Here is a 12,176-nt window from a genome sequence, read left to right on the forward strand (position 1 = left end):
GGGATCGAGCCCCGCATCGGGCTCCCGCCTCCGCGGGAAGCCTGCTTCTCCCTCTCCCACTCCCCCTGCTCCCCCTCTCTCGCTGTCTCTCTCTCTGTCAAATAAATAAATAAAATCTTTAAAAAATAAAAGAATAAGAAAATCTTTTCTATTCACCAATGTCGTTTGCAGTGCTCTTCCTTCTTTTGCATAGATACAGATTTCAAACTGGGATTATTTTCCTTTCTTTGGAAGAACTTCCTTAAACACGACTTGTAGTGCAGGTTTGCTAGTGATGAATTCTTTCTGCTGCCATCTTTATCTGTGTTCCCTGTACATAACGTGTCCTCTCTCTGGCTCCTTTTTAAGATTTTCTTTTTATCACTGGTTTTAAGCAATTTGATTTTGATGTATCCTGGGTGTTGTTTCCTTTGTATTTCCTGTGCTTGGAGTTTATATTGTTTCTTGTTACTGAGGGCTTACAGTTTGCATCAAGTTTAGAAAAATCTCAGCCATTATATCTTCAACCCTTTTTTCTGTCTTCCCTTCTTCCCTTTTCTGCTTCCAGGATTCCGAATTGATGCACCTGAAGTCACCCCACAGCTCATGGATGCCCTGCTCATTTTATTTCAGTCTTTTTTCTGTGTTTCATTTTGGACATTTAAGTTGATGTGTTTTCAAGTTCACTAATCTTTCCTCCCACAGTATCTGATCTCCAATAACCAGACTGTTTTAGCTGTCAGTTGCTGTTGGGAGAGGCTGAGAATTTTTTAAACCATCTAGAAATGGCTCCTTTTTAAAACAGTTCTGTCCTCCGTTTGCATTTTACTACTTAAGCAGCAAGAAGAAATCAGGTGGCACCTTGAACACTGCTTGCAAATCTTGCAAACCTAGATCACAAAGCTCATTAGAACGTTCTGCTCTCCACAGAACCACAGACAATAGCGCCACTAAGTTTTCTGCCACCGTGTGAGAGATCCCCCTTCCGCTAGTTTCCGATACTGTGTCCCTCACTTCCTTTTGAGCACTCACTGGCATAGTCCAGATTGCTACTAATAGTCTGTTGAAGGCAGTTCAGGTGCGCTCTCCTCCAAATCTCAGCAGCTGCCGCCCACTTCTAGGTTCAAAGCCACACCCACTACTCCCAGGTATTGGTTAGAGCAGCATCCCGCCCTCAGTACCACCCTTGGTATTTGTTCTGTTGCTGTGTTAACTATATGCAGCCAGGACCACTGTTCGTCTCCAGAACCTAGCAATCAATTCTACTTTTTAAAAAAAGGACATATAAATAGGAAAGTTTTTTAATTTAAAATTCAGTGACCTAAAATGACATTTACTCTCATTGTTTCTGTGCCTCTGGAATCCAGGAGTCCAGGGCCTCAGCTGGGTCCTCTGGCTCAAGGTTTCTCACAGGTTGTAATCAGGGCTAGGTCAGGGTGGCAGCCAGCGCGAGGCTCAACTGGGGGATGACCCGTTTCCAAGCTCACTCATGGGGCCGTTGGCAGGATTCAGTCCCTCCCAGGCTGTTGGGCGAGCCACCTGCCAAGTGGGATTCTCCACAGGGCAGCTTGCTTCGTCAAAGCAAGCAAATGAGGAGTGTGAGAGAAGAGTACGGAAACAAGATAGAAGTCAAAGTCTTTTGTAACCTGATCTTAGAAGGGATAGCCATCTCTTTTGATAGATTTTATCCATTAGAAGCAAGTCTGTATTTCTAGCTCACCTTTAAGGGAGGAGATTATACCAGGGCCTGAATGCCAAAGGTGGGATAATGGGGAGCCATTTCAGACGCTGCCCAAGACACCCATAAAATAGATTTTTCATTTTAGACATTGTAGTTTTAATCTCTAGAAGTCCGACGTGGGTTTTTATTATCTTCTATGTCAACATGTTGAATTTTTCTGGCTTTGTGAGCATCTAAAACACGGCTACAACTTTCAATGGCCTGTGTACTAATTGTATCATCTGGGCTATTTCTGGGTCCGTTTTATTTCCCTTTTCATTATGGGTTGTATTTTACTGGCTCTTTGCTTGCCTGGTAAATTTTTTTTCTTTTCTTTTTTAAGAAAGAGAGCATGCATGAGCGGGCGGAGGGGGGAGGAGGGGCAGAGGGAGAGGGAAAGATTCTTAAGTAGACTCCACACCCAGCATGGAGCCTGATACAGGTCTTGATCTCACGACCCTGAGATCATGACCTGAGCCGAAATCAAGAGTTGGATGCTTCATCGACTGAGCCACCAGGCTCCCCAGCTGCCTGGTAATCTCTGATTGGAAGTCAGACATCAGGAATTTTACCTTATTGGTTGCTGGATATTTCTGTATTGCAGCAATTAGCTTTGTTCTGGGACACAGTAAGTTACGAGCAGTTTGATCCTTTTGGGTGGTGCTTTTAAACTTTGACAGGACTGAGGCAGCATTACTTTAGTTCTCACTTCACACACTGCTGAGGCAGAACCTTGCTGCATGTTCTACTAGATGCCCTGTGAATTAGGGGGTTTCTCGCTCTGGCTGACAGGAACAGAAACAACCAGGCCCTGGGTGGGCTCCCCTAATCCTCTCATGTGGCTCCTTCTATGCCCGTGCTGACCAGTGCTCAGGCGACCCTAAGCAAATCTCTGCAGTTCTTTGTGCAGCTCTCCTCTTTGGTACTTTATCCTGCCAATCCCATTTGCCATGGGTGTGAGGGCTCGCTCAGAGCAAAGGCAGGAGGAAGGGATAGTGGGGTGGATGGTTACCACTAGGTGATTCACTCAATAAGCAGGCAGGGGTCATAGGGCTCCTTTGAAGTCCACAAATTTTTAAAAAGTGTTTAAAGATTTTTTTTAACTTCTCTTAAGTCTATAAACTCTTTTCAGAACCCAATTTGGGGGCGCCTGGGTGGCTCAGTCGGTTAAGCATCTGCCTTCGGCTCAGGTCATGATCCCAGGGTCCTGGGATCAAGTCCCTGCTCAGCGGGGAGTCTGCTTCTCCCTCTCTCTCTCCCCCCCGCTTGTGTGCACGCTCTCGTGCTCTCTAATAAATAAAACCTTAAAAAAAAAAAAAAAGAACCCAATTCATAGTCACTGGGCACCTACTATACACCAGCTCCTAAGGTACAAACCAGAACTCAGACTAATAGGGTACAAATACAAAAAATGAAGAAAACCAGCAACATACAGGATATAGCACAGCAGAGGCAAGAAATGGGAATATGAAAGATCTGTGTTTGGCCTTGTCACGGGTAAACAAAGGGGGCATCTGTGAGCCTTGTCCAAGTCATATGTGGAAGGGTGGTTCTCTGCAGTTAGCAGTTTTCCAGAACACAAAAGATGGAGGATTTAACAGTCCCCGTTTTCCAGGATCACAGGGCTTGGGCGGAAGTCCACATTATCAGTGGACAGGTTACAGAACAAGAAAACGGTGAACACCAAGGCAGGAATTTGAAAATACAAGTTATCTGATACTGTTTGAGTATCTCAAGCATAAAGGTGTGACAGGAGATAAGAATCTGCAAATAACACCGGTTGTGATCGAGTCTGAGACATTTCTGTGCCAGCCCATCAGGGTGAGTAATGAGCAGGTCTACGGGCCTCAGCGCGTACATGCCTGAGCACAGGCCTCAGCTCTGGCTGCTCGGGGCCATTTCTGGGGTTTGCATGGACAGAGCGGCTAGCTGCTGGCGAGACTATGAGTGTTTATCCCCAAAAGTCAGCTTAGGGAAGTGGAATTCGGGCAAGGTGGTCTTGCTTCAAAGCACTCCTGACCAAATAGGCACTGTCTTCCCAGGCCTGGTCTGCAGGTGCTTCACAGAACAGCCGTACAGGCCTGTCTGCTGACACAGGAAACAGAATGCTGAGCCACGGGGGGCAGGGACTCCAAATTTAAAGGCCTTATTTATTTAGCACAGACTTTCAACACTCCCCAGGTGTGAGCGCTGTGGCCTATTAGGATAAGCCTCCTCTTCAAAATAACAAGTTTTTCTTCGTGACCCATGTATGCCTTGTGTGTCTCTTTTTTATGAAACAATCCTGCCTTTTCTGTCTCTCCCTCTTTTCTTTCATACCAGGAACAAGAGAGAAAAAGACATTTCTCAGAATAAAGGAACTAGCCATTAAAGACCCAAGGGCAACACACTGCTATCTGAAGAGGAACCAGCCTCCCAACAATATCAAAAATGAATCTGGGGGAGAAATAAGAGGTCACTCTCTCAGAGAAGCCCAACTGTAGGAGCTGTGTGTGGGGGGACTTCCTAGGTGTGTGATGGCCTTCAGGTGACCTAGAGGACCTGCACACAGAGGCTAAACAGTGAACAGGCAGCTCTAGCCCATCCCTCTCTCTGGGCCTTGGCCGTGTCCGTGCCTCAACACCAAGTAGCAAGTCTTCTTTATCTTGGGGTGTGTCTCCCCAGTAAAGCTCCTCGGGGATGGGCCCCATCTTACTCCTCGGTGCCTGCTACGAAAGGGGCCTCGATGGAGGTTTGTCACCTAGACGTAGCCCATGCCTGTGACAAGGCAGAGAACACCTGTAATCAAGAGTGGTCAAATGCTCCATTTCTGTTTATTCAGAACATTAAGATAAATACATCTTAAATATTACAAATATTTATATACAGGAATGACCACTGCCCATGACTGAAAAAGGGGTCTGAAAAAAAAACCCCAAAAATAGTCTCCCAACTTTTTTTAAGCCCTGGACGACCCATGAAGACAGAACTGAGCTCTCAATGCATTTTCTTCAACACAGTTAACAAACATTGCATCTAGAACAGTTTGGCCAATGCTAGAGGAAAGAATGAGGATGTGGAAAATCCCTATCCAATGTTGGTGCTGAGCACCCAGCTTTCACCCACATGACCCTACAGACGTCATTTCCTGAAGCGCTTGAAAAGCGGGTGCACGTGCTTCGTGGAAGCCTTGCTCCGAGCCGAGTGGTACTCCATGTACACGGTGTCGTCAGCCCCAGACATGGAGCTCATGGTGCCAAAGCGCCGAGATACCTGCAGCAGCACCCAGCCCATGGTTAGTTTCCAAGGGAAAAAACACTCCTTTTATAACATTTATAACCGTAATAAGTTTTATAAAGTTTTTAAGTTTAGTAAATACTAATTTAAGAACATTTATTGACCACTTACTGTGTCTCAGGCATTGTCTGAAGCAGTTTACATGTATTTACATGCGATAACTCATCCAATCCTCACAATTATTACAATTCCCATCCTACAGATGAGGAAACTGAGGCACAGAGAGATTAAGTAACTTGTCCAAGATCACACAGCTCTTAAAGAGATGGGACTTGAACCCAGGCAGCTGGCTTCAGATTCCCTTTTTTTTTTTTTTCCTTTCAGATTCCCTATTCTTAGCCATAAAGCTACTCTGCCTCTCTTAATGACAATTTATAAACAGAATTTTTCAACAGCGAGGGCAGCATCCCTCAACACCTCGAGACTCCACCATTAGGCTCTGAATCAAGTGGAAATCCAGAAAGCCCTGGGCTTGAATCTTGGCTCTACCTCTCACCGGGTGACTCTGGACAAATACTGAACGTCTGAGCCTCAATGAACTCATCTGTAAAATGGGGATAGCCTCATCTGTCTTGACATAAGTGGTGTGAACAGAAATCGCACAGGCAAGGGTCTGACCCAGAGCCTGGCACACTACTTGCACCAGATTACAAGCCAAGTATGCAGACAGGCACCGAGCAATGCCATCAACAGCCTGACCTTAGGTGGCTCACTGGTTGGTGGGAATGGCCTTAGCACACAGAGGCAAGAAATTTCCCTGAAGCATCCATCCATGGAGAGTGCCCACATTTGGGGGCAGAATGGCCTCAGGCTGGAGGGAGAGCAGCACGTCCCCAGGGGACGCTGCTTTTCTTTCCTTGTCCCAACCATTGCTCACCTTTTGGCTCTAATATCAATTTAATTTGTTTTAAGTACCTGACAAAACTGTAGTTTTCTCTGGAAGGGCTGGTAAGGACTCCCCATAATGGTACTTTCATTAATTATACCATATTATATTGGCCTAGCACATGGTAGTGAATATTCAGTATCTGCAGAATAAATGGAAAGTTCACTATTTTCAGAGAACTCTAAATGTTTCAAGATAATAGTCAAACTACCATGTGAGCTGATCCTCAGACCCACCTTACAGGCTGGAAGGCCCAGCTCTATTACTGAAGAGGGGGCCAGAGCTGAAGTGACCTGCCCGAGGCCCCGGACGGTGGGCCCAGGTGCAAGAGCCCGTCCCACAGCACTCCCTGCTGTAAGCCTGGAGCCGCCTGTGCCATCCCGGGCCCCACCAGCAAGGCGCTACCAAAACCCGAACCAGACCGTGAGGTGAACGGCGCAGGAGGCCAGCTACAGCGGCTGTGGACTTGGCCACGTGAAACAATATGTGAGGAAGGAAGGAGGCGCACCAAAGGGCTAACGGGGGCTGTTTCTGTTACTCTCTTCTCTGCGGCCCCCTGGGCTTTCCGAGTCGTCACAGACGTCACACGTGTAAGACATCACACAGACACACACAACTAAGTACGCGCGCACACAAGACTTCTGTCCTTCGGGAGGATGGACAACTGCAGCCTCGCCCACCCACTCACCTGGCTGGATCTGGAGGCAAACTCCCCTGCCACCACCTCCTCCTCAGCATCCAGGTCGGTGGCCGCCAGGACTTTCTGTAAGAGCTGCTGCTGCTCTTCCCTCGTGGAAAATGCCAGCTCTTCGTCCTCCAGGCCAGCAAGCTTTGTGATCACCTGCAGAGCCCAATGCCGCAGGCCCCATGTCCCCTTCTGTTTGCCCTCCCCCAGGCCCAGCTGAGCAGGCGCCCAACCACGGAGAGCTCCTCCCCAGCATTTCAGAGACCAGCTTGGGAGCCTCCTGCAACGTGGGGCTCAACTAGTGACTGCAGGGCACGAGAGGCGAAGGGGATTCCAGAGAAAGCTACTCCCCCAACAGCAGATACAGGATCGCTTACAGAAGATCACTGGGGGCCTCGGTGGCTCTCAAATGTCCCTTCTGGCAGTTTTCCAGCCTGCGCCAGATAAAGGAAGGGACCAAAGACAGGCACGGCCTGCTGCCCGAGGGCACGGTCTTCAGCCTCCCGGGCTCAGCGGCCAGGGCTTCCAGCGGGAGGGAGCACTTAGAAACGAGAGCCTGTCCAGGTGGATTTACAAGATTTTTTCTAAGACAGAGGTTTGGTTTTCCTTTCTTTGGGGGTAACTTACTACACAGCCTACCTATCCCTCAGGAAAGCCTGGGCTGATGGTGTAGAGAAATCTTTTTGCCCCCCTTTAATTCTTCTCATCGTTTTAATTGAAAGAAAAGTCCCAGAAGTAGGGACGTGGCTGAGCCCTTCAAGTGGCCGCAGACCCGGAGCACAGATACCAGGCATTTCTGCCCTGGCCCGACCACCCCTCTGGGAACTCCGGCGTCAGGACTCTGGGAACTCTGACCTGGCTGCTCTCAGCGAGCAGTGCTGAAGGCAAGGCCAGGAAGGCAAAGACTGCTCCACCCAACGCAGACCATCACACGCCCACGTGCCTTTTTGCCCAGCTCTCCTTTCAAAGAACCCAGAACACTCCCTCATTTGGTGCTTGTCTCCTCCTTGACTCTCCCACGGATCAGGAGGTATGAATGCTGCCATCACCGCATAGTTTTTACAGATACATAAACAGGCCATCATGCAAATCCTTCAAAATACGGTCAAGTATCCTGTCCTCCAGCTCAGCATGACAAGTCGGAAACTGTCACTGCTTCTGGCTAAGGAAGGAGGGGCTGGACAGCCCTGACCTCTTGTCTGTGGCTAATAAAGGGAATTCACCAACTTGTAACAAGACACGATCAAAAGCACCTGAAAAGGCAGCCTGTAGTCTTTTGTAAACCAAGAACCTGGGAACCTGCATGTTCTAGGGGCACCCTTTTAGTTCTCTGCTTCCAGCACCCCCATCCACTCCCACAAATGAAAATCTTTAGGGGCACGAAAGCCTGACCTGAACAGGAAAGAGAGCAAACGCCCCAGCCGACGGAGGCCAGCCACAGCTTCGGCAGCCCCAGAGCTGTCCGACTGCCCGTCCGACTGCCCGTCCGTCACACGCGGACAGCTCTGGCGCGAGGCCCACTGAGGCCCGGGCTCGCAGCTGACTAAAGGAAGGGCTCACCCTGGGGGGGTGCCCCATCACAGCCTTCCTCGCTCACATTACAAATCAGGTCTGTGGGCAACGGGAAGTCCTAAGGCTTGCGCTGACAGCCATTGCTGGTGCAGGAAAGTAACCCAAGGGGCTCAGAGTAGCATAGGGATGGCCACAGCTCCGGGGCATCTCAAGTCCTGCGAGGCTAGCACATTTTCCCACCAACAACTAACACTCTTTTGGCAAGACAACTATAAAATGTTAACAAGTACAGAACCCAAGCCCCTCGCTTCAGAGGCCCTGTTCTTTGACCAGTCACTGTGGGAAGCTAGGTGCTGCACAATATTTTCCCTCAAAGCCCCCGGCAACTCATGCCGAGAGGAAGGGAATCTGAGGCAGGGCTTCCAATGCCCTAATGTTCTGTGCCTGTCTGAGCTCTGTCCCACACTGGGGCCCACAGCAGTTCCTACTTCTCTTAGAGGCGTGGGTACCAAAAAACCCCTGGTTCTATTCTGACCGGAGATCAATGAATACATACCTTAAAGCTATAACCCTGATCTACCAAAAACCTCTGCCGCTTGGTCGAGTAAGCCATTTCCTGTGTGTCCTGGGACACCAACGAGTAGAAGAAGGCATTGTACTCCTCGGCAACCATCCCTTAAGAGAGGAAAGGAGAAAGGACAACATTAGCTGTTACAGTGCCAGGAACCAAGGGTCCAGGGCTCAAAAGTAATATAGCTGACCCCTGAACAACATGACAGTTAGGGGTACCAACCCCCCACACAGCTGAAAATCCACATGTAACTTCTGACTCCCCCAACACTTAACTCCTCATAGCCTCCTGCGGACTGGAAGGCTTACCAATAACATGAACAGCTGACTAACACCTACTCTGTATATGTATTACATAGTATTTTTAACATAAAGTAAGATAGAGAAAACATTATTAAGAAAATTGTAAAGAAGAGAAAATACACCTACAGTATTGAACTACAGTTATCAAAAAAATCCCTCACAGTTCAAACCCGTGCTATTCAAGGGCCAGCTTTGCAGTCAGGGGGCTAATGGCCCTGACTTTGCTTGGGCACTTCATCAAAATTAAAAACATTGGTGCTTTTTTTTTTTTTTAAAGATTTATTTATTTATTTGACAGCGAGAAACACAAGGGGGAACACAAGCAGGGCGAGTGGGAGAGGGAAAAGCAGACTTCCTGGCCAAGCAGGGAGCCCAATGCGGGGCTCGATCCCAGGACCCTGGGATCACGACCCGAGCCCAAGGCAGACGCCTAATGACTGAGCCACCCAGGTGCCCAAAACGTTTGTGCTTTAAAGGACACCCCCCCACGAAAGTAAAAAGACAACCCACAGAATGGGAAAAGATATTTATGAAGCATGTATCTGATAAGGGATTTGTATCTGGACTATATAAATAACTATTACAAATCAATAATGAAAAGACAAATGACCCAATTATTAAAAGGGCAAAGAATCTGAACAGACATTTCTCCAAAGAAAATCTACAAATGGCCAACATCCCATGAAAAGCACTCGACATCATTAGTCATCAGGGAAATGCAAACCAAAATCACAGTGAGGTACCACCTGGCACTCCCTAGGATGGCCAGAATCAAAAAACATAATTACAGTAATTATCAAGGATGTAGAGAAACTGGATTCCTCATACACTGCTGGTAACAGTGTAAAATGGTGTGGCCATTTTGGAAGATAGTCTGGCAGCTAATTAAAATGTTAAACAGAGAGTGACCATAGCTGACCCAACAATCTCCTTCCCCCTAGATATATACCCAACAGAATTGAAAGCATATGTCCACACAAAATTTGCACATGAATTTCATAGCAGCAGTATTCCAAAGAACCAAAAGGTGGAAACGACGCAAATGCCCATCAATAGAAGAACGAATAAACAAGATGTGGCATGTCTGCTCAATGGAGGATCATTCGGCAATAAAAAGAAGGAAGTACCGGGGCGCCTGGGTGGCTCAGCCAGTTAAGCGTCTGCCTTCAGCTCAGGTCATGATCCCAGGGTCCTGGGATCAAGCCCCACATCGGGCTCCCTGCTCCACGGGGAGTCTGCTTCTCCCTCTCCTCCCCGCTTGTGCTCTCTCACTATCTCTCTCTCTCTCAAATAAATAAATAAAATAAAACCTTAAAAAAAAAAAAAAGAAGGAAGTACTACTACATGCTACTATGGAGGACCCTTTGGAAAACACGCTAGTCAAAGAAGGCAGCTGCAGAGGGCCCAGACTGCATGATTCTGTATGTATGCAATGTCTAGAATGGGCATGTTTATCAAGGTAAAAATAAGAGTCCCTAGTTAGGGCTAGGAGGCAAGGAGAAAGGAGTGACTGCCAGTGGGAAAGGGTTTCTTTTCTGGAGTGATGAGAATATTCTAAACACAGCCTATGATGATGGTGACGTGACACACTTCGGAATTATAATAAAAACCACTGTGGGCACCTGGGTGGCTCAGTTGGTTAAGGGTTCAATTTGGCTCAGGTCATGATCTGGGGGTGATGAGATCGAGCCCCAAGTTGGGCTCTGCACTGGGTGTGGAGCCTGCTTAAGATTCTCTCTCTCCCTCTCCCTCTGCCCCTCCCCACCCCACTGTGCACACACGTGCGCTCTAAAAAAAAAAAAAAAGAAAAAAAGAAAAAGGAAAACCACTGAATTGTACCCTTCCAATGGACCAACTATACGGTATATGAATTCTATCTCAATAAAGTTACCTAAAAAAAAAAAAAAAGGCTCAGAGAGAAAACCTAGGACAGAATTATCACAGAAACTGGGACAGAGATACTGCAGCCTATAAAAGCTGATCCTTCTGGACAATCTGCAGATTTTTGCTTCACAGTTCAATTGTCAGCAGGTTCCATATCTGTGTACTGCCTCTGAGTTCAACTACTTCTTAGTCTTACAAGAGCTCAGAGATGCAAAGAAAGCAGCCAAATACCTTATATCAAATAGTATTTTTTTAAAAAACAGAATTCTACTCAAATTCAAAGTGGTTTTCAAGTTAGATTTGTTTCTTTTTTGGGAGGTGGTGAGTAAGGCATAAGTTACAAATTACGTTCACATATGCTAGGCAGATTCTATTCCTGTCAGCTTATAAAAGCCGCCATTTATCCAGCAGCCTCCTATATTCTCTTACATAAGGCTTACTCCTCACAACAGCCCTGCAAGGCAGGATGTACTCCCACTCTGGATGGAAAAGCAAGGCTCAGAGGGGCAAACTACCTGCCCAAGGTCCCAAGGTTGGCCCGGTGCCCATGTGCATGCTCTTTCTACTAGTATGCCCTGCCTCCATATTAAATACAGTTAGCTCCCTCTTACACATATTCTAACACGGTATGACTCCAACCTACGCCCACGAACCCTATTTCCGGACACCCTAGCAGTCCGGCTGTCTCCTAAGAAAGGAAAGCGAACACCCCGAGGACAAGGCCTGTGCCCCTGTCTTAGGGCCTCCCTGGTCCCAGGAGGGGGGCCGCGGCCATCTCTAAGCAGCAGCGCCAGTGCCTGTCACACCCACTGTTGGGGTCTGGGCCCTTCGACCACAGTTATGAGGCACAGACTCCGACGTCCTGCATCCTCATGCACTGAGCATGCGACAGCCCGGCTGCAAGCTGCCACCCAGGACGGGGCTCTTCCCAGGTGCTGTGTGAGGCAGCCAGCTATGGCTGCCCAAGCTGCTCCTACCAAGCCCTCCCCTTACTCCGGACTCAAGGTCCAGGCTCCAGGTCCTAGACATCACTGGTGGCCCAGCTCTGCTTTCTCCCGCTACGTCTACACCACGCACACCGAGCTCCTGGCTCCTCTTACAATCTACCATTGCAAGCACTCAGCTGAGCGGATATCCATGTGAAGCAGGCAGCTGCCAGGGAAAATATGCACACAGTAACCCTAAGGCATGGTGGTGCGAGCCAAGCTACTCATGCTGTTTGACAAGGACCAAGTATGGGGGACGATCCTGAAAACAGGAGACTCCACAGCTGGCTCCTGCTATTCTCTTTCATTTTGTTTATGGCAATCTTTGTAATTGTGGGAATATTTCTGGGCTGGCTCCTGCTATTCTCTTTCATT

At 48.0% G+C, this 12,176-nt stretch overlaps 1 protein-coding gene across 1 annotated transcript in view; it reads right to left on the reverse strand.

Moving 5' to 3' along the window:
• Positions 1–4,493: 4,493 nt before the first annotated feature.
• ERCC3 (ERCC excision repair 3, TFIIH core complex helicase subunit) overlaps positions 4,494–12,176 on the reverse strand; it is a 25,127-nt gene continuing 17,444 nt past the window's right edge. The window contains exons 13-15 of the mRNA XM_032412600.1: positions 8,615–8,733; positions 6,550–6,702; positions 4,494–4,951 (exon numbers count right to left, since the gene is read on the reverse strand). Of these exons, the coding sequence (XP_032268491.1) occupies positions 4,820–4,951; positions 6,550–6,702; positions 8,615–8,733 (404 nt within the window). The 3' untranslated portion in view covers positions 4,494–4,819. The remainder of the gene's footprint in view (positions 4,952–6,549; positions 6,703–8,614; positions 8,734–12,176) is intronic.

This window comes from Phoca vitulina, unplaced genomic scaffold (assembly GCF_004348235.1).
Source record: "Phoca vitulina isolate PV1807 unplaced genomic scaffold, GSC_HSeal_1.0 scaffold1, whole genome shotgun sequence".
NCBI lineage: Eukaryota > Metazoa > Chordata > Mammalia > Carnivora > Phocidae > Phoca > Phoca vitulina.